Raw genomic sequence first — 23,167 nt, forward strand, 5'->3', positions numbered from 1 at the left:
ACTAAGAGAAAATTAAGGGTATTGTTTACTTTGTATGTAGATAAACTGCTGGAAAACAATCTCTCCACAACCTGAGAGATTAATAATTTTTTTACAAGTTTAATATGGATTGGTATAATGCTACGATCCTTGGTTTGTCTTGATGAAACTAGATAATCTTTCTCACTCATATATTCATAGTCTTTTATTTCTAATTCTGGTTAGCTTCTTTCTCATTTCCCTGTCCTTTGGTGCTACCTGCATTCCTCTTTTGCTGAAAGAAACAGGCATGATATTCATACTTCCATGAATTCCGAATATCCTTTTAAAAATGTTTTAACATAAACAAATGCTTAAGGGCTGACCACAAACTCCAATGCCAAGTAGAAGGCTACTCAAATGAAGTCCTTTCTGTTCCTTTGTCATGTGGCAAATTGTCCTATGAGCTGCTACAAGATTCAGCCACTCTCCCATCCCACTGCACTTTTTAACATTCATGAAAATGCTAAGAAAAGTTGTGCAGAGACTGCAGCTCTCAGAAATGAGTTAGGGCTATGTAGTCCAATAAACACCCAGATACTTCCAGACTGAAATTAAAACTGGGCAAAACTTTATTGATTGCAGCTGAAAAGGTTGACTTGGCATGGATCCATTAATATGAGATCCATCACTTGGCTGATAAACCACTTCTGTATTGTCGATTGTTATGGACAAAGAGGCAGGATATAAATAAAAGTTTTATTTATTTTATTATTCTGTAACAGTACAAATGCTGGAAGGAACCTGGAGGGACAGAACTGGGACAGCACACACATGAAAGCCCTGGCGTGATTCCCCTGCCAGCTGAAGCCAGACACATGCCTGATCTATCTGTTTCTTTTAGTGTTTCAACCCAAGGTCCCTTAAAAAAACCTCTGAACACCTTGGCTGATGGTCATATTGCCCCACATCTCCCCAGATTTATCTGGTCCCATGACCAATCCACCCAAAGCTTCGAAAAAACTAATTTACAAATTTTGTTGGGAGTGTGTTGAAGTATTTTGCCCAAAATGACTAACAGCACCCTCAAATCTCTTGAAGGTACTACTAGCCGCTTTGCCACTTTTTACTGCCTTAGGCCCGTTATAAACGGGCATCCTAGGATGGACTCAGTCCGTCCTAGGGTTAGAAAGGGGCATCTCTTCCAGATGTCCCTAACCCTAGCACGGACTGAGTCCGTAACAAATGGCGGCGGCCGTTCCACACGGCCGCCACCATCTTGACATAACGGACGCTCTGCGTCCGCACGGCACGCGGCAGAAGTGACACCGTGAGTGCGCGACTAGTGCCTCGCGGCGTCTCTTCTGGGGCCCAGAAAGGAGCGTGATTTTCGCGCTCCTTCTGTGCAGCGTCCGGGAACCGCGCGGTTTGGCTGCTGCGGTTCCCGGACGTTGCAACCGGCAGCGGCGGCAGACCGCCGCTTCTCGGCGGTCTGTAATGCGCCTTAGTAACATATCATGAAATCCTGGGATTGGCAGTTTAGGGAGGGGTATCTAGTTCCATGAGAAGCATAATGATGTAGTGGTTTGAGCAATGGACTACATCTGGAGACCAGGTTTTGAATCCCTACTCAGCCATGAAAACCCAGTGGGTGACTAGGTAAGCCACTCTCTCAGCTTCAAAGGCAAAATAAACTGCTTCTGAACAAATCTTGCCAATAAAAGTCTGTTATAGGGTCATATTAAGGTCACCATTATTTGGAAATGACCTGAAGGCACACAACAGCAATGCTAGTTCTGTGAAAGAACTAGATAAGACCTTCACATGTAAAGGCATCTCATTAAGTATTGTTGGCCCAAATCAGATGGGCCAAAGTGACTTCTGGCTGCTTTGGGGACATGGCGTGCAGATGATGCACGCCCCCAACATGGCTGAAAGCAGCTCTGAGGCTGTTAGCAAAAGGAACAGCAAAAAAACGCTCCTTGCTGGTGGCTTTTTGGGACTGTGGTGACAGTCCTTTTTTGAAGCTGGCTGTCTGGTTACCATGTTCCCAGGCCTATTGGGAGCTGATCACGGCTGGAGTGGCTAGAGGCCACTCCAAGCCCCAGCCCCTGACATCAGAATCATCAAGGCCATAGCATTTCCAATTTCTATGTATGGATGTGAAAACTGGACAGTGAAGAAAGTTAATAGGAAGAGAATCAGCAGATTTGAAATGTGGTGATGAAATAAAGTTCTTACAGTTACTATGGACTGCCCAAAGCATGGTGTACAGACGATGCACACCCCCAAGATACCTGGAAGCTGGCTTCAAGCCGCCCAGCTACCCAGATGTGGGCTGGCTTTTGAGCACTCTGACAGTGCAGCATTTACACGCTACACACTACCAGAGTGGCTTAAAGCCACCCATGGGCTGTGCAGGATGGGAAAAGCCACCTTTTTGCTGGCATAAAAAGGAACACCTCTTTGCCGTTCCTTTTTTGGCCGGCAAAAAGGTAGATTGGGGCCGCAGTGTGTGGTTGCCGCAGCCTCAATCTGGCTTCAAGCCACCCCTTCAGGGCCATCTATTTTGGCCCTCAAGCACTCCTGAAAGACGCCCATTCAATCTCTGTTTAAAAACCTTTAAAGATGGAGAACCCAACACCCTCTGAGGCGATCTACTCCACTGTTGCAATAGGCAATGTAACTTTATTAGAGAGCTAATGAAAATAAATGGGTTCAAGAGCAATTTAAGCCTGAACTCTCTAGAAACCAAGATGATTCAACTGAGGCTGTCATACTTTGGACATATCATGAGATGATATGACTCATTGAAAAAGATTATAATGCTTGGGAAAGTAGAATTCAGTAGGAAAACGGGAAGACTGTATTACAGGTGGATAGACTTAGTCAAGGAAACCACGGTTGTCCTGAATTTGCAAGACCAGAGCAGGACAGCTGAGGACTCTTAAAGGTCTATCATTTATAGGTCAATGGCAACGTGAATGGCAAATAATAACAGTTTAGAATTCTTAGCCAGAACATTCCTCTATTACTTCTCAAAACTACAATTCCCAGGATTCCTTAGGATGATATAGGCTATGGCAGTTAAAGTAGGATCAACAGTGCTACAGTTCTATAGTTTGAAAAGGCTCCTGGAGTATTTACTTTGGACGAGGACAATCTTGATTTACGTGCACATACACACCACATATACAAAATCACACACTCAGTTTTCCTTTATAGCTTGTTTACTATCCAAGAACAGGCCAAGCTGACCTGGCAAAGAATGTGATGGAACCTGCAAGGGAGGTAGGAGTCTTGTCTCAGAGTGGGCTTGTGTGTGAGAAAGAGAGCAATGCTAACACTGTACGTATTATTGCAGTTATTAGAGTATTATTTTGCTTTGCAAAATTCTATTTGTGTATTAAAAGTTTAGAATCATACCAGATTCATTTGCATACTGTGTTTGTGTGAGTTATGGGTCAGGCTTACTATCAATACTGGACGATCTTCCCCCTCCCACAAAGGTTTCTTGCACTGTTCTGTGAGAACAGCACAAATCCAAAGTCCACCAATAGGCGATGTAATTTTATTAGAGAGCTAATGTAAATTTATGTAAAGGCAAAATACATTTAGGTTGTGTGTATGCTATTGTAATTCAAAGGTGTAACATTACTTTTGCTATTTGTTTATGTCACTCCTATCGCCATTACATTCAGTGATATACAAGAATTATGATTTACCACTAACATAAGTACAAAAACATTACTAAGGATTCTGTATGGTTTGGTACAAGAGAAGGTCTGTGATGGTGACACAATGAATTTCTATACTGGGTGACATCAAACCTTGTGACACCACTGGACCCAGAACTTCTCTCTTTTTACTTATAGAGCTGGAGAAAGGCAATTCCCTATCTAGATGAAACCTGGTGCCACCACATCTCAAGCTGATTCTTCAAGCCTGCAGCCTCTATCCTAAGACGTTAAACTATAACTAGCTAGGACTTATCTGTAAAAATATCTTGTGTTTCTCTTGCCATCCCAAGTTGTACAATGCCCAGCCTGATGAAACATTCTAGAGAACTCCTAGCTCACCTTTTTAAAGATAAATTAGTGTTCTAATAAAGGTATTCTCTAATCCTGACATTTGATCTTGGAAGATGGGTACTCACTCCATGAAACATGTTTTGGTAATCTTTATAGTTGTGCAACTGTAAGATGCTCTATATGGAGAAACTGCTCAGAAACTTCAATTTCTGCTTCAAACTTCTAAGTGCTATAAGTAAAGCATTCCACCTGTGGGCAGGAGTGAGCTGACAGAAACATATTAACACCTGTCTTGAACAAACTACACTGTTTCCTAATTCAGTTCTGAGCACAATTCAAAATGCTTGTGTTAGTCTTCAAAGTTGCAAATGACCTTAACCCAGGTAACTTTATGGAGTGGCTTCTCCCACAGGAAGCCTCCACACATTGAGTTAATTTGACAGGACAGTGTTCCGGACTGAACAGTTACTGGTCTTTTGGGAATGACACGTAAAGTGATAATTTGACAGTATGGCAGATTTTTAAATTGTTTTACTTGGATTTCTATGACAAATGTGTGCACTTAAATTGATTTTAATGTCATCTTATGTTGATTTAATTGTTTTAGATTGTTTTTATGTTATGGTGATTGCTGTCCTAAGTGCTCTCTGGGGCACATTTAATGGAACATAAACAACAGAGAAAAAGGAATTATAGTATATATTTAGACTGGCAACTGCTGTCCCATTTTCCATTGTCCAAACAGTCATGAACACATATTCCGTGCTCAAGTGCTGTAGCTAATAAAAATGTAATTACAATACATTATAAATATAAACAGTTTATAAATGTAATAAGTAAATGATATACTGTTCCAGAATATACAAGTTGTGTGAAAGTAAAGAAATACATAGTTAAGACGTTTTTTTCCCTTTATATAATCACAGAACCCGTTTTGCTAAGTCCAAGACAAACTTGAAAAACAATACAAGATTTATATGACCAAAGTGGAAGGAAATTAATTACTTCACACGATACTCACAACTCCAATTGGGAAAGCTAAGACAGCCATCATCCAGTCACGGAGGGAAATGAGTTTTCTTAGCTGTCTTTCTTGTTCTTGGCTGTCATTTCCTTTCGTCAGAAGGCTGGAAAGGTCAGTCAACACACAGATCCCAAAAAAGACTGCTTGAATAACCTGTGTTAAGAAGTTAAATATAAATATCTTGAAGGCCATGGCATGCACCACAAATCCCACAAGCTGTACAACGGCTCCAAAGACTGTGGATTTAAATAACAGAGCGTCACAAATTATGCCAGTTTGCACCATCTCTACAAAAACTAGCCAGATTCAGTTGCTTTTACATTACACATTTTCAGAACAACCCTAATTCCTGTTGAAGGCGGACTGAGGGAATTATGATGGGATAGGAAAAGCCCCTTTGCTGATAGAGAGAAATGTTTGGGCCACATCAGGCAATGATAAATCCCAACTCTTTCCCCAAAAGGTGTAGAATAACTGTTGGTGGTATTTCTTCCCTTCCCTGCCCATTCCACCATTCATCTGCCTGTAATGCACAGAAAGTTTTGCAACGGGTTTCAATGGATGTATGGCTGAACATGGGCAACTGGACTCAAACTGAAAGAATGTTTAGCTATTCATATACTCAGAAGTAAAAGGAAAATCTGAAGCTGCTTAAACCACATTAAAGGAATATGGAATGTTGAGAAGCATGAATCAGGAGAAGCTAGACATTGTAAAACAAGAATTGTAATGTATAAACACTGTATACCTGGAGTGAGGGAGCTAAAGTGGAAAGGACTTGAACATTTTCAGTCAGATAACTGAACAGTGTTTTTACTCAGGAAATGAAAACCTAAGAAGAAATGGGGTGGCATTAATAGTGAGGGGAGACTGCAATCTGCAAAAGCAGTGAAAGGTTATAATGCAAAGGTTGACTGAATAATATCAATAAGATTTCAAAGAAAGTCCATCAATATAATAATAATCCAAGTTTATGTTTCAACTATAGAAGCAGAAGTAGAAGACATTGAAAGTCCAGGAGGAAATTGATAACACACTGAAAAAGGACTTCTTGTTAATAATAGGTGATTGGAATGCAAAAGTGGGAAACAGAGCAGAATGAAAGATTGTAGGAAAATTTGGCCTATGATCAGACTGAAGCAGGAGAGTAACTGACTGAAATTTGCGAAGCCAACAGTTTGTTCACTGCAAACATATTCTTCCAGCAACCAAAAAGGCAACTGTATAAATATGGACATCACCTGATGGTCAATACACAAATCAAATAGATTACATAATGGGAAGCATAAGATGGAAAAGCTCCATTCTCTTTGCAAAAACATGACTAGGAACAGAGTCTAGCACAGACCATGAACTACTAATAACAAAAATTAGAATAACAATAAACCAGCCATTGTGCCAAAATACAACCTGAAGAAAATCCCCAGAGAATTTAAAAATAATATAAAAAAGAAGAATTGTACCATTAAACTTAATTGATTGAGAGGCAGAAGAACTTTGCACTGAAGTCAGGAAGGAATGCAGCCAAAAAGAAAGAAAAGCCACAACGGATGACAGATGAAACTCTTCAAGCAATTAAGGACAGATGAGACGCAAAACTCAAAGGTGAGAGAAATAGAGTTAGAACCCTAAATGCAATTGTTCAGTGACAAGTGCTCAGAAACAAAGAGAACTACTATAATAATCAATACATAGAAATAGAAGAACAAAACAAAAACCAAAGAATAAGAGACTTCTTTCACAAGATCCAAAAAAATCAAACAAATTTACACCAGTGAATGGGGATGCTATATAACCAGCAGGGAACCATGTAAAAATAAAAAAGACAATGGAAACAATAAACTAAAGAACTAAATAAATGAGATTAAAGGATGACAGCTTAAATCAAGGAATAACCATTTGAACATGAACCTACCATTTTAGAGAGCAAAGTGGAACCTGTACTCAGAGCACTTGGGAAAAATCAACCACTAGAACAGATGGCATACCAATATAGCTGCTTCAAGATACAGAGAAAAAAATGCTTTAGTTCTAACTAAAATATGTCAACAAATGTGGGAAACAACATAATGGCCCACAGAATGGAAATTCTCAATAGACTTCTCAGTCCCCAAGAAAAGGGACAACAGAGATTGCAAGAACTGCAGAGCCATTACAATAATTGCCCATGCAAGCAAAATGATAGTCACCTGAAGGACCAAAGTTTGGGAATTACTGGTATAAATCATGAAAAACTATGAATCGCTGTTAAAGAAACGGGTGTACCACAAGATTTGATTGTCCTGATGAACTCAGGACAAGAGGCTACAAACAGGATGAGTTATGGAGAAATGGAATGGTTTCCAATTAGCAAGAGGGCTTAGCAAGGCTGCATTTTATCCCCCCCCCATCTCTTGAACTTGTACTCTAAACATATCAAATGTAAAGCAGGATTAGACGTGGAGGAAGGAGGCTTGAAAACTGGAGGAAAGAATATCAACAGTTTAAGAAATGACACTATACTACTAGCAGAGAAAAGTGAAGCTTTGGAATAATTACTGAAGAAAGTCAAGGAAGAATTGCTACAATGGTGAATAAACTGGCTACGATGATATGGAAATGTAAGGGACAAAAGATTATTCAGTTAGCTTAAAGATGTCTATATTGTCCATACTTGCATGTTTAAGCCCCCCATAAAAAGCCCATGCATCAGAGGAAGTAGACAATCAACAAAAGCTTATGCTGCAAGTTCTTTTGCTCAGTAAGTCTCAAAGGTGCTACAGGATCCCTTCACAAACAAAATGAATGGTGATGCAGTCATAAATGCATGGCAATGTCACTCCTTTGCACACTCAGTGGGACATGTAATTTAAAATGCACAAAACCCAACAGGTGAGGTAGTTTAAAACAAAAACGTATCAGAAGAAGGAACCCTAGGAACAACCTTATGAATTTTGGAATAAGAAAATTTGGGTAATTTCCAGGAAATATTCCTTAACTGAAATCTATGACAGCATTGAACAATCTCCAAACGCAGATGTGGAAAGTTCTATGACATCCTGCCTAATGTTAAATTGGACAAAACACTCTAAAATGTACACTGGGGGACAATGCTGCATTGGCAACATTTTGAAATATGACCTAATTGGGTTTTTATTTTTGTACTGAGGCTTTTATCAGGCCATAAGAAAAGAAGATCTATCCTAAGTAATATAATCTCAAAAAATCACACACCCACTCTCTAAGGGAATATACATTGTGCATTTCCTAATCAATCATAAACGTAGCCTGCCTCCATCAGCTGTTCTGAAATGACAAGGTCACAAAGGGGAGGGAACAGTAATGGTATCAGACACCTAAGACACAATTTAGTTAAGCTGAACACTATGGCTACTTAACTACAGTCAGCCCTTCTTATACATGGATCTTTTATACATGGATTCAAGCATCCACAGTTTGAAAATGTTCCAAAAAAGTATAAATTTCAAATATCAAACCTTGATTTTCCATTTTTTATAAGGGGCACCATTTTGCTATGTGATTATATTTAATGGGACTTGAGCATACACAAATTTTGTTAAACACGAGGGGATCTTGGAACGAAACCCCAACATATAACAAGGGTCCACTGTACTTAAGTTTTTAAAGGCATGCAGCAAAATGGATGGATGCTTGTAGCACTTGAACAGTGAGACCAATGTCTTAGCCAAACACCTGATGGGCCAGTTTGGGGGAATTTTTACCAAACACATGTCACTGAAACATGACTTTTTATTAAAATGTTATTAAAACTGCAAATCTCCATCCATTTCCCAGCCACTTTCAGGTCATGCAGTGAGTCAGTGCTTCATGTAGCTAAGATAGGGCATACAGTGGTTTGGATACAATGGCAAGCTGCCGTTTTACTTGTTGTGCCTTTTTCAAAATAATGGAAAATAATGTAAATTAAAACAATATCTCTCAGGCTTATAGGTTTTCACTGATGTACCAGGTTCTGTGGTAGAAAAGAAATAGTTTTCATCCAAATGTTTTCATCCAGAATAACTGTTGTGCCCCATAATACTGTTCTGTAGTTCTTAACAGTTCACATCCCTGTTGTGGTATGTAGATAATTCTGCTATATTATCTGGCAGTGGTGAATGTTTGCAGTGAAGCAATGCTAAGGTAAGTTATTATATTGTGGAGTGCTGGGGAGAAAATCATTTACATTTGCAATTGTTTTAAAGGTATCAAATAGATATTGGACAAGTTCAGCAGTATAGCATCTCTCCTCACCATGTGAATCAGCTTGCTCAACCCCCCCCCCCCGTCTCCACTGCATCCTCCTCTTTTGTATGTAAAAGAACATCAGAAGCTTTTGGTTTCAGTACTAACCATAGTAGTTCCTCCTGATACCTGGAACTGTGGCGTAGGAATGTGTAGTTTAAATATTTGGATTGTTGTGTTATGGTATGGATGACGTAGTGTTTTGTATTGTTTATTTATGTAATGTTTCTTTTTTTGTTCATTTCTTGATATGTGTGGTTTAATGTCAATAAAATCTTAATTAACAAAAGGGAGCTGTGGCTTATTTAAACTGTGATTAGTGGAATAAATTAGGATTTGAAACCATGGTTTGGTACTGTCTTATTTTCTTTTTTCTGTATTATAATACACCAGTTCTCTAAATGCAGATATCACAAGGAACTAGTTAAATTAAAAGTAAAAGCTTTCAATATCTTTACATTCAAAACAAGATGAGAGGAGAGGGAACAGAGTCAGGCTTAGCATCAGTACAAACTTTTATTCACATTACTATGAAGTCAAGCAAACACATCGCAGCTTGGAGCGGCCTCTTGCCACTCCAGCCCTGGTCACTCCCCATTCTGGCTGCCATGGTCCTGTGGCCAGCCACCACAATAGTCGCTGGTAAGCACTTCTGTTGAACTTTTACCAGTGGCCCGGGTGCAGTTTTGGCCCAATCCAGGGGTCATCTGTATGCCCTGCCTTCGGATCAGATGGAAGCTGGTGCTTTTTGCCTGTGTGTTTCTTTGGCTTCCTGTTACATTTCAACTAAGCCACAGTAGCAGTACTTGACAGATGTGTAATGCACTTATTATCACTGTTAGCAATTAGTCTGACAAGTTCCCGTTGGAGACAAAGTTATCAGTATGTTTTGACTATGGGTGGAGGTAACCACAACTGGGTTGAGACTAAGAAATGATAAAGCAAACTGCATAATACATGACTTTTTTTTAAAAAAGGAGCCAACTGGCTAGAAATATTTCTTAGGAGCAAGAGAAAACCATTAAAATTAAAATACAGTACCTTCCAAAATCCTACACTGAATGCACATGATCATTAGCTAACTTTATTTATTATCTACAAAGCTTAGGAAATTCCAGTTTTCACAAGACAGTAGTCCAAGCCTTAGTAACACTTCTGAGTAATATGAAGCTGCAAGATACGAACCAATATGAACCTGCAACAGGGCATCACAGCATTGCTCAGCAAGCTAAGCAATGATTTATTCCATTTATTTCTGATTTTACCCACAATTAAAGAATGATACGAGTACAATCAATCAATCAATCAATCAGATGTCGATCAGTCAGTACAATCTCACTGTCAGCACATCTCCAGGTCTCAAGCATGTTTTCACTAGCCTAGCTATTTAGCAAGTACATTTCTATACTGCTTATCAGTGCACTTAAGCACTCCCTAAATGGTTTACAAATTGTAAGCTAATGCCCCCAACAATCTAGGTATTCATTTTAGCGACCTCAGAAGGGTGCAAGCCTGAGTCGAGCTTGAGCCCTTTTGCTGGTATTGGACTCACAACCTTATGGTTTGTGAGTGGCTGCAGTACAGGCATTTAACCACTGCGCCACCAGGGCTCCTATTTGACATTTTAACTGAAGATGCTGGAGACACGTCTTGGCAACATATACATGCATGCAAAGCATGGGCTACTCCTCTGAGTCACTGCCTTTTTTCATGTTTGTCATAGCCTCAGTGGTCGACAGGAAAAAAAAAACACCAACCCCCCCCCCCCCCCCCAGCTGCATGCACTTTGGGGTAAGTGTTGAAATTTATACGAGATTATTTATTTATTTATGGTATTTATACCCTGCCCTTCAGTCCTTATGGCTATCAGAGGGGCTTACAATTATTATTTGGTGTAAAACAGGTTTGGGTGTATCTTTTTTTTTTTTTTTTAAAAAAACATTTTGTGGCTAATTCCTAAAAGCTAAAGCCAAATTCTAGACTTTTAATTAATGAATATGGGCATGTGTTTATAACTAACAACTATGACAATATGCAGCTATCTGATTCAGATCTTCAGGCACTGCAGATGACAAGATTACCCAGAAAAGCTGCTCCACTTGAATGGAAAGATACATTACTCACTAAAACAGGCAGCAGCTGGCAATGATAGCAAAGGCATTTAGATCTTTCTCCATGTAAAAGAAATGCCTTGAAAATTTTCCAGGTCACATAACCTTCACCTTGTTAAGTTCACCAGAGCCACAAGTCTGGTTTTATTTTTTGCTTTGCAGCAACCAGAACTTGATTTATTACCTATGATGATCTCTTATGACCTTCCTTGTCACCTGTATGCCCCTCTTGTATTCATTTCTCACTCCATGGCATGATTTAGTGAGATGAACATACATAACACCAAAGGAGAAAATGTGATTGGTAACATTTATCAACTGAAAGTTTAGTCTGTCTAATTGTCTCTTTGGTTACCAGAGTTATGATTTACAATAAATTGTTAGGACCAAACCAGTTACTGAGTGGGCATATTTCTTGTGCTTGCACAGAGGAATGTGGCAGTTTCACTTTCTCTTCTCTTCTGATGTATTTTAAATGTCAGATTCTTCTATCTTGAACATAAAGACACTTGCATCTTTTGGTAAATTCTTCAAGATATAACTGAATCTAAATTCTTTCTCATTTGCACCAGCCAAATTCAATACATACAGCCAGTTCCCAAATGGAAGGGGCCATTCTGTATATGTCTTGTGTGCCTACAAGTCATTTCTGACTTAAGATGACCCTGAGTTTTCTCAGCAAGTTTCATCAGACAGGGGCCCGTTACAGACTGCCCAAAAGGGGCGGTCTCGGGCCGCTGCCGGTTGCAATGCAGAGGAGTCGCAGCAGCCAAACTGCGCGACTCCTCCGCACTGCAAAGGAGCGCAAAAATTGTGCTCCTTCCGGCAACCCGGAAGAGACGCCACATGTGCCAAAGCGCGCACTCACGGCATCACTTCCGGGCCGCGACGTGTGGAATGGCCGCCGCCATTTGTTACAGACTCTGTCCGTAACAGGGTAAGGGGCATCTGAAAGAGACGCTCCTTTTTCAAAAGGACGTCCCTTATGGCAGTCTGTAACCCGCCAGGGTTTGCCATTACCATCCTCTGAGGCTCAGACTGTGACTTGCCTAAGGTCACCAACTGGATTTCTATGGCTGAGCCAGCATTCATGCTTGTCTCCAAATCCATAGCCCAGTGTTAAAACCACTACACCACACTGCTTACCATATGATTAAAATGACAAGCTTGTCTGGGAAAAAAGTGGTGGCAACTCTAACATACTACTACCTTAACTAAATACACAGGAATTCAAACAAGTTATTTATTTTTATTTAACACACACACACACACACACACACACTGCCCCCAAGCTTGGGACCCAAGGTGGCTTACAACATTAAAAAAACAGTAGAATTAAAAGCCTACAAAAATAGTACATTAAAACAGAATTAATTTGCTACAATAATCATTGAACACACTGCAGATTCTCGTTTCTCCAGTACTGTATTCTTGTTTCTTTTTTTTTAAATCAATTTTCTTTCTATCCAAATATGAAAAAAAAATTGGAGAATTTTAGTTACTGTTTCACAAAAATTAATTGAAACAACAATAATCTTTTCTGACACAAACTTATTTGTTTACATATTTTCTGCCTGCTGAAGGCTTCAGTTGAATTTCAGAATTGCTTCCCTTCCCATTTGCCTCAGGTCACCAATTTCTTGTTCCAGCTCACACACCAAGCAATACATTTACTTTAATTCACATTAACTGTGCCCATCAGTCAAGGCGAAGGAGGAGGGGAACAAGCAAAAGATAGCGTTTATTGAGACATATGGACCTGGTAATTGGACACTGGAAAAGGCGTGTTTTCACCTGTCAGCAATATAAGGAAGAAATTCTATTTTATATTAAACCTTCTGAGTCTCCCACTTTTTGGTTCCAAACTATACCCAAAAGCTACTTTGTACTAAGTCACACCACTGGTTCATACAGCCCAGTGTCAATGCCAGGATATCAAGCAGTGGTGCTTTAGGAAGGCCCTACCTGGAAGTGCTGGAGATTGAAACTGGGACCACAGGGCTAACAACATTTCCAGTAAGGTTCCTATTTTGCCACCACAAGGGGTGGGACACAGGGGCCTGTGTATCATGCCTCAACTCACCAGGCTCATGTACTGAACCCAAGTAAGAAGAGTCAATATGTCACCCTTGGGGACCTCTGTGATAGCTGGGTTTGAGATCCAGTAGTACTCAAGTATCCTGAGACAATATATTTTATCAGGCCACATAGACACTACACTTGGGATGTCACTAGGGTTCCTGAGGTGCACATTTTAGTTATGTTACCTCATTACTTGCAAAAAGGAAGTTATGTAACACATATGGTATCAGAAGAGCAATTAGTGGTTTGGTAGTATAGGGTAATCTCACTGTCAAAGTTCTCCAACTTTGTTCTAGCTTGGGAAAATGGTAGTATCAGATACATCTTCTCATATTGCCAAAGCCTAAATGCTTTTCTGATGCTATATGAAAATCATATTTAAAGTACAGAGAGATGTATGTGCATATATGTGTCTTCAAGTTGACCAGTGACCTATGGCAAGCCCATTAATTTCATAGTTTTCTTTCGCAAGAAATACTCAGAGGTGGTTTTACTAGTTCCTTCCTCTGGAATATAGTCTACATACAGCACCTGATACTCACATTCATGCTTTGCTTCAAAGATACAATGAGATCTGGTGCCTTTAAGGAGGTAATATCATTAAAACGCCATAAAACAAATGGTTAAAAGTTCTGGACACACTGGTCTTTTATTCCACATGTTAATCAACTTTGGACAAGTGTCAAATACCTGTTCTTAACAGAATAGATTCAAAACAGCTCTTGTGAGAAGGGCACTTATTCCTGTATAAGAGAGGATTAGTCACTTCTCTGAATGCCATCTTTGCTTTCCACTTCCAACTGTTGTTGTTAGCTGCCCCCAAGTCCACTTTGACTCATGGCCACTCTGTGAATGAGACATCTCCAAGACCCCTTATCCTCCACCTCTCTGCTTGGGACCCGTGGGCTTAAGCCTGTGATCTCCCTGATTAAGGCCAGCCATCCTGTTTATAGTCCTCCTCTCTCTCTGCTGCCTTCCACTTTTCCCAGCATCACTGACTTTTCTAATGAATCTTTCCTTCTTATGGTGTGTCCAAAGTACAATAATCTCTATTTAGTCATCCTGGCTTCCAGGGAGAGTTTGGGCTTTATCTATACAAGGAGCTATTCGTTTGTCTTTTGGGCCATTCACGTTATATTCAGCACTCTTCTCCAGCACATCTCAAATGAGTTGATTTTCTTTCTATTCACTTTCTTTACTGTCTAGCTTTCACATCCATACATGGTGATGGATAATATGATGGCTTGGATGATCCTTACTTTAGTTTTCAGTGTTCTGTCTTTGCACTGTAGTATCTTATCTAGTTCATAGCTGCCTTTCAGTCCTAGTTTTCTTCTGATTTCTTGACTGCAGTCTCCACTCTGATCAATGTTTGATGCAAGGCATGGACATTTTTTGACAATTTCTATTCTTTTATTATCTAGGATGAACTCATGTAGGCCTGTGGTTATTATTTTTTTCTTAATATTCAGCATAAAGCCTATCTTAGCACTTTCTTATTTGACTTTCTTTAGTAATTGTTCCCAGATCTGTGTTGTTTTCGGATAGTAGTAGGGTGTCATCTGTGTATCTTAGGTTGTTGATGTTTCTTCCTCCAATCTTTACTCTTCCTTCCTCTGATTTTAAGGCTGCTCTGCATATGATATTTTCTGTATACATGCTGAATAAATATGGCGATAGAATGCATCCTTGCCTGATTCCTTACTGATTGGGAACCATTCTGTTTCTCTGTATTCAGTTCTGACTGTAGCCTCTTGTCCAGAGTACAAGTTAGGTATGAAGACAATCAAATGCGGTCAAAGGCTTGCTGTAGTCAATCATCTTTAACTGCTTGAACCTACAGTGCCATTCCCAAAAGGTTGCTAACCTTGAAATTAGCTTTTTATTATCTGCTTTTTTCATTTGCAAAGACTCTTGATGAGCCAAACTGCAGACTTGAGCTATTTAACATTGATTGTGACACTTGCATCCATAATGCATTGCTCACTAGTACTAATAGCCTGGTATCTTATCTTGTGGATAAATAGAACAGACAAGCAGACAGTTTCATTGGATTTTAAATAAGATCAACTAGCCACACTCCTACATCATGGCTATGATATGTAACTCTACACTCACATGGCTACATGGGCTTCACCACCCTTCTCCTAATTACCAACTGTGTATATAGTTGTGTATCTGCCAGTATACCTGCTTCTGTCCCATTCTGCAAGTGGAAATGTACATTGTCTACTTCTGCAACCCTAGTGATTAAAGTGGTACATTGACGGTAGTGACAAATCATAATGCACCACCCAAAAATGTGCAACTGCACAGCTGGAAACCTGTTTGAGTAGACTCAATGAATCGAATGTTGAATGGTCAGTCAACATAATTACATCAATTGTTTCAATGATTCTCCTCTAGTATGGACTAACAATGACTTCAGTTTCTGTAAAATGTCACACTTTTAGAACTCCACCTATGCAATCATCAACTGAATACATGTTTTGCAACAGCCCAAAAAAGCAAAACTACAGTGTGTCCTTCTTACTCATGAGGGTTCTGTTCCAGACACACACACACACACCCTGCAGATTGCAAAAATCGCAGGACCTCAAATCCTGTGGTATTCAATAGTGGTGTGTGCGTGGCCACTCTCCCGGGGTTATGTGCATGTGCAGCCATTGAAATCAATGGGGCTTGCCATCTGTGGATGCTCAAATCCACAGATGACAAGCCCGCGGTTGGGACAGGAGCACTGTACATGTATAATGGTACTTACATATTTGTACAGTATTAACAGCATTCTGGCCAACTAGGTCCTAGAAATGTGATAAACAGGTGGTATGAACACATGAACTCTCAAGTCTTGCCAACAAAATTGGGTTGAGACAGCTGTAATCCCACTTTGGGATATATGGACAGGGCCTTGTAGTCAATCAGCTGCCAGACTCTGCTTCCTTGGTTTCCATCCCATAAAGGCAAAATGTGCTTCTTTTCTACGGTCACCATATTTGGGTGCGTGTACAGGGGAGAATGGACAGACAGGATGTGAGTGTTTGCCTCAAACCATCCCCTACAATCTTTCATATAGATGTTGAAGATTCTGAAAACAAGACAAGGGCCAGAGCCATTATTAAAGGAAGTCAAATTCTCTGTGGTAGAGGTTTTCCTTTTTGGTAATTAATTTTCTGATCATTGCTGGCAACTACATGTGTTCTTCTATTTGTGAAATAGAAATCCAAAGTTCACCTTCATAAATTTACAGTACTTTTTATTTTAAAACAGATCTGGCTAAATTCATTTTGTAATAATTGCTTGTTCCCTCCTCCCTTCCTTCTGTGGAACAGTAAATGCAAGATCTGCCTTTATTACTTTCCTTATCCTGTTTACAAGACAGGATAATTTCATTAAATCTATATCATACATTCAGCAAATATGTGTTTATATGGAATACATTTTTATTAGATTACATCTTTTATATTTTCTTTTCTAAAGCTCAATTTTGTTTGGCTCTTATTCAGCACACCAACTACACCATTATTTTGACTTAAATATTAATATTACACACAATATTACAAATGTGATCTCTGATACATCCCAGGCGATGTGCCAAGAATCAACAAACAGAGGGAAAGGCCATGAAACACAGAGTAGGTAACATTTGGGACAGCTAGTTAAGTGGGGGGGAAGGGACATGCATTGCAGCTGTCTGTATTAAGCTGGGCTTAAGGATAAGGTTTCTAGTGGGAGGAAAGCCCCTAACATTTTCTGAATAAATTAGTCACTCAGTGAGGGAAAATAAGCTTGAACTCTATGTATTTATTTATGTTAATACGTTAAGTATGTGAACTTTATGTGTCTGCAGTATGTGAACTTTGTATCTAAATACTGAGGTCATATTGCACACTTAATCCAAAATGAATGAATAATACTTGAAGTGGTACTGAAGCAGTATTAATACTCTTTAAAAACTTGAAACTCAGAACTTGCCTATTACTTTACCTATTACTTTCCTATTACAAATGTGATCGCTGATATATCCTCTTGCCATCATCTTTTTAATGACTCCTCCTAACACTTCTAAAAAGCAGTTCACTGATATTTTAGAAGTACAGTAACTTTCCAATGCCATGGATAAAGATCTGTGTAGCATTCCATGAGAGGCTCTCATGGGTGTGGGGTAACATATTCTTTGGCCACACTTTGTAGATGGAAATAGCAAATGAAGGGATATATTTATTGCATTCCAAATTATTTCTCCATAGAGTGGGAGTATTCAATAGTATGGTTCAATAATATATTCAGAAATCTTTATTAAAAGGGGGGGGGGTCCTCAACATTGACAGGCAGGTTGCTATCAGTTTTTCCTACTTGCAGATATTTGTATGTGGAGGATTATTGAATCCCTCTGCCTATTATTATTAAAACTTTCATTATTTAATTTAAATAATAATAATTACTTAATCTTTTTATTATTTATTAATAATACATTATTATTATTAAAACATTTTAGCTATGAAGACTTCTACAAGCACAATTAGTATTAGAAGTGCCTTCCATGGGTTCCATGTAGCTTACTCCCATGTATACACAGGGCAGATTGTAGGCAGAGCAATAATCCCGGTCTTAATATTTCCTAGTGTGTAATCATTTAGCATACGTCTGATTGATCATTCCTGAGAAGACTCAACTACATAGGTGTCTTCTTGGTCCAATTATGTGAAGTCATTTACTCAGCCCTTATCCCTGTCCTGGAGGAGGTCAGGCCTCCTTGCCATGCCATAAACATACTCCTTAAAGAGTACCCTGGGATGCTGTGCATTTGAAGAAGTAGTGGGGTGACACGTATGCATAGGAATCCACTATTAGTTATTATTTTTTAATTCAACCTTTTCCATTCACTTTCATGATCTTCCTGTTCCTTTATTTCACAGTTGCTGTTTATCTGAGTAGATACTTCATCAAGATGCACCTAATGAAAGAGCTTAGTCACATCAACCTCTGCACTTGACAAAGTCATATGTGTAAAATATGAATATTTATTTATTATTTATCACAAAGCAGCTTCAAAATGCCACCACTATGAAAAAATTACAAAGACAAACATTGTTTTCCAGTTTTCCCTCCACTTGGCAACTGAAGATAAAACCAGAAAAGCTACAATGACTACAGAAAACCACCTCTTGGCAAACTGTCAGCAGAGACTACCTCCATGCATACAGCTGGTGCAAAAGATAGCATTTGCTTAAATAACCAATGGCCATTCACCAGCAGTGGACAGCTCAGTGCTGTGTGAGGGGCTCTTATTCTGCTGTTTCTAACAAGTGTCCATCAGTAGGGACTTCGGATTCAACCTGTCTCAGTTGTCACTTAGTACCAGATTCTGTTCATGCCTTTCCATTGTGGAATTGTGGAACATTTCATTGGCGTTTCTAGAATATTTCTGTTCAGAGAGAAGAAAGACAGTGAGAAAGGATTAACATGTGAAGTTAATCACTAATATGCTAAAAATCTAATTCATTTTTCTTTATGTTCAAAGAGGGGGGAACGTTTAATTAAGTTTTTTTAAATAGCATTTAAATTTGTTACATCACTACACAAACGTCATACCAAAATTAAAATGAAAAACCCATCCATGATACATTATTTTATTCTTCCTTTGCTTATCTCCATCCCTGCTTTGACTTTAGGAGAGAAGGAAACAGCTGGCTTAACTTTGAGAAACCTCCTTCTTCCACTGTGTGTTTGTGGATGTGCTTTCAAGTTGCCTGTTGAATTATGGTGACCCCATGAATTTCATAAGTATTTCATAGGCAAGGATACTCAGAAGTGATTTTGCCAGTTCATTATTCTGGAATATAGTCTACAGCACTTACTCAACCAAGACATTCTCTTGCCTTCCCTTCCCTTATAATATCATTTCTTGCCCTTTATCCAGTTTACTCTCCCCTTTTCTTTAGTTTACTATTTCCATATGGATCTCAGCAAACCCAGGCTTAAAGAATTTCAAATTCAGTTTCTGTAAAGCTCTCCTCCTTCACACTTTATCACCAGATTATAGTGAGCGAATTTCATGGCTTTGTGGGTATCTAAATTTTCCAAGTTTTAGTACAACACTCTAACCACATTTGAAAATAAAATATTTGAAACATATTTCAGTCTTCTAGTACATATTCATCTGTTTTATGATTTAATACAGGACTGAGAAACTGTGGAATCTTATGGAGCTATTCTAACTCCCCAGGACTTCTTGGGGGCTGCACCCTGATCTGCACTTGCAAAAAAGAATTGAAATATTTTGCCCACCAAATATCTTCTAGGAGCACTGCACCATGTTTTCAGCCCTTCTTAGTCTGCTAGAGGGCATTTTTGAGGCAAAAATATTTTTGAAAAAATTTGCAAACATTTATTTTGACTCCTAGAGCAGTCAAGGGATGTTCCAAACATGGTGGAAATGCCCTCCACACCTGCACAGATCATTTTGGAGCAAGGAAATCCTCACCAATGGGGGCCACAAAATGGCCCTTCGAAGCGACTGTGAATAGGCCATGCTCTGCCCACCCCTGATTTAACAGATGAAAATGGTGGCAACTGCTCCTATGCTATGTCATTACTATAATGAAAACTATACAGACCTTAACTGTTGCTGTTGACTTCTGTCAAGCTGACCTCAGCCTATGCTGACCCTATGAATTGGAAACTTCTGAGTCACCCCGTCATCAATAGCTCTGCTCAGGTCTTGCAAACTCAGGGCTGCGTCCTCTTTGATTGAGTCTATGCTCCTGTAATGGCATCTTCCATTTTTGCTACTGCTTTCAACTTTTGCCAAGCATCAGTCTTTTCAAGTGAGCAAGATTTTCTCGTAATATGGCCAAAATACAACAGTCTCAGTTTAGTCATCTTGGCTTCTAGGGTGAGTTCAGCCTTGCTTGATTTGTTCTAGAACTCATTTATTTGTCTTTTTGGCTGTCTAGGGTACCCACAGAATTCTCCAGCAGTACATTTTAAATAAGCTGATTTTTTTCCCTATTAGCTTTCTTCACTGTCCAGCTTTCACAACCATGCATAGAAAATTGAAAATATGCTGGACTGTGGTAATCAATTATCTATCTTCACACTTGGGGATTTTGTCTAGTTCCTTCAAAGCTGCTCTTAAAATTCTAGCCTTCTGATACAGTCTCCATTTTGATTAATGACTTGAGCCAAGGCATAGGAAATTATGAACTATTTCAATGTCTACACTGTCTACTTTAAAATTATGTAAAATTAGCTCTGGTCACTAATTTTGGCCTGGTACAGATGAGTAACCACACGGCTGCGACAACAATCCACTGCAACAAGGAGCTACAAAATGCAGTTCCTTGTTGCGCCGCTGCCAAGGCGCAATTAGTGCTCTGGCGCGGTGCAGTGACATCACGGGTGCACCGCGCCATTTGGATGTGGCGCACATGCGATGTCATTGACAGCCCTTTTCAGGTCTTCATGAGCATGCAGTGTGTTCACTTGTTGGTCATAGAGCATGCCCACTCTGGGTTTAAATTTCCTTTAAATTTGCAGATCTTGTGGAAGAGGTCTCTTGTTTTACATTTTTGGTTGTGGCTTTCTATTTCTCTGCATTGATTTTTATATTAATTCTCTTTGTTCCTGTGCACAAGTTTTTGGACAATTTTATTCCTGTGCAACAGTTGTTTAACAGTATTTCTGACCCCTTTTACTTTTGTTTCTCATCATCTTGTCTTACAGCTGTCTCTCAAAGGATGTGCCATCGGTGTTTGAAGCTCAATATGTCCAAAAAGGAGTTTCTTGTTTTCCACCAAAGCCTACCGTTCAATATTCCTTTTCTGTTTCTGTTGATGATATTTCTATTCGACCTGTCCAGGAAGCCCGCAGTTGTGGTTTCATTTCTGATTCTTCTCTGTCGTGTATCCCTCAGATTCAGGGCACAGCCAAGACATGTAGATTCATTTTGGATAATGTTGCTAAAATCTGACCATTTCTCTTGGCTTCTACTGCCAAGATTTTTGATCCATGCCCTAGTGGTCTCGTGACTAGATTTTTGTAACCTCCTTCTGGCAGGGCTTCCTCTTTCTCACCTCCGTCCTTTAATTTTGGTCCAACATTCAGCTGCACACATTATCACATCTGTTCACCATTTTGACCATATCTCTCTGTTACTGTCATCCCTTCACTGGCTCCCCCCTGCCTTTCCGTATTCAGTATAAGCTTCTGTTGCTGACTTTTAAACCCTTGCATGGGCTGGTCCCTCTTTATTTATCAGAGCTTCTTTCCCCTCACCGTCCCACTCGTGCCCTCCGTTCTGGTAGTCAAGGTCTGCTGCCTCAGCCTAGGATTTTTACTGCTCCATCTCGGATTCGTCCCTTTTCATTTGCTGCCCCTCATTCCTGGAAACTCCTTCCCCCTCAAGCACGGGTCATCACTTCTTTAACCAGCTTCAAAGTTGAGCTAAAGACTATACTGCTCAGGGAAGCATTCTCAGGCATTGCATGATTATTATTTGATGTTTTTAATTTGTTGCCTCATTTGTATTAATATTATTGTTTTGTAGAATGTACGTCATAGGTAGGCTTATTTTAATCTATTTTGTTGACTGTATGTACAGCGCTGTGTAAATCTACAGTGCTATATAAATAAAGCGCAATAATAATCTTACTACTTGAAGAGTTTCATCTGTCATCCAGTCTGGCTTTTTCTTCTTTTTTAATGAGATATTGTCTTTTTACATTCTTCCCTCACAATGTCCCTTGCTTCAGTCCAGAGTTCTTATAAACCTTAAAATGTTCATACAAACCCACTTCAGTGAATATTTGCATCAACACCAGTAAAACCTAAAACATTCTTGTACTCACACAACTGAATTTTAGTGACTTGGGATGTAATACATAATGAGAAGCATCTTTTCAGTGACATCAGCATGTATGCATTTCCCTTAATTATACAGATGTCTTTTTTGGGGTGCTGCAAGAGTCGATATTCCCCCATCCCTGCATACTGAAATGCCCCCAAAGATGCCCCATTTACCTATTCCTTGCTTAGTAGCAAGTAAACAGGATCACATGAGTGTTTGGCTACATCCCCATAGCCAGACATGAAATGATGACATTGGCTGCATCTGCACTGCAGAAATAACCCAGTTTGACACTTTAGGTGGTGTTAAAGCTGTGGTTTAAAGCTTTGGAATTCTTGGACCTATAGTTTGTTGTGGCACCAGGTTATTTTAAATGTTTCTTTCCAACACTGTAAGCCACCTTGAATCCTATGCTGGGAGAATGCAGTATATAGATAAAAACAAACAAATAAAAATAAAATGAACACTATTTCAGTTACCACTAGTTTTGCCTCCTTAGCTACTGTCTATTTTCCATCCCCTCAATTTAACTCATAATCTCCATTTCTGCTTCATTCTTTGCTTCTCCTCTGGTCATCCACTACATTATCCAAAAGACATGTGCAAGATAGCACCAGAACAATGCAATAATGCTTGAACCAAACAGGAGGAGGAAGACATAGCAGAGAATTGAAGAACACTTTGACACCCGACTGTTGTTATATATGTTTTTAATTGTTCATTGTATTCTTAGTATGTATATTAGATTGTACTATGACATGGATCATAGAGTTTTTAATTACTGTAAACCGCTTTGATCTGCAGGAAAAGTGGTATAAAAATAAAAGTATTATTATTATTATTATTATTATTATTATTATTATTA

General features: G+C 39.3%; 1 protein-coding gene across 7 annotated transcripts in view; it reads right to left on the reverse strand.

Moving 5' to 3' along the window:
* AIG1 (androgen induced 1) overlaps window positions 1-23,167 on the reverse strand; it is a 131,366-nt gene that overhangs the window by 80,571 nt on the left and 27,628 nt on the right. For 5 of the 7 annotated variants that reach the window (XM_042462404.1, XM_042462413.1, XM_042462395.1 and 2 more), the window contains exon 2: window positions 5,011-5,166. In XM_042462404.1, coding sequence (XP_042318338.1) covers window positions 5,011-5,166 — 156 coding nt within the window. Of the gene's footprint in view, window positions 1-5,010; window positions 5,167-18,455; window positions 18,880-23,167 lie in introns of those variants that run through there. The other 2 variants (XR_006103445.1, XM_042462438.1) reach the window with 2 other exon arrangements.

Source organism: Sceloporus undulatus, chromosome 1 (genome assembly GCF_019175285.1).
Source record: "Sceloporus undulatus isolate JIND9_A2432 ecotype Alabama chromosome 1, SceUnd_v1.1, whole genome shotgun sequence".
NCBI classification, from domain to species: Eukaryota; Metazoa; Chordata; class Lepidosauria; order Squamata; family Phrynosomatidae; genus Sceloporus; species Sceloporus undulatus.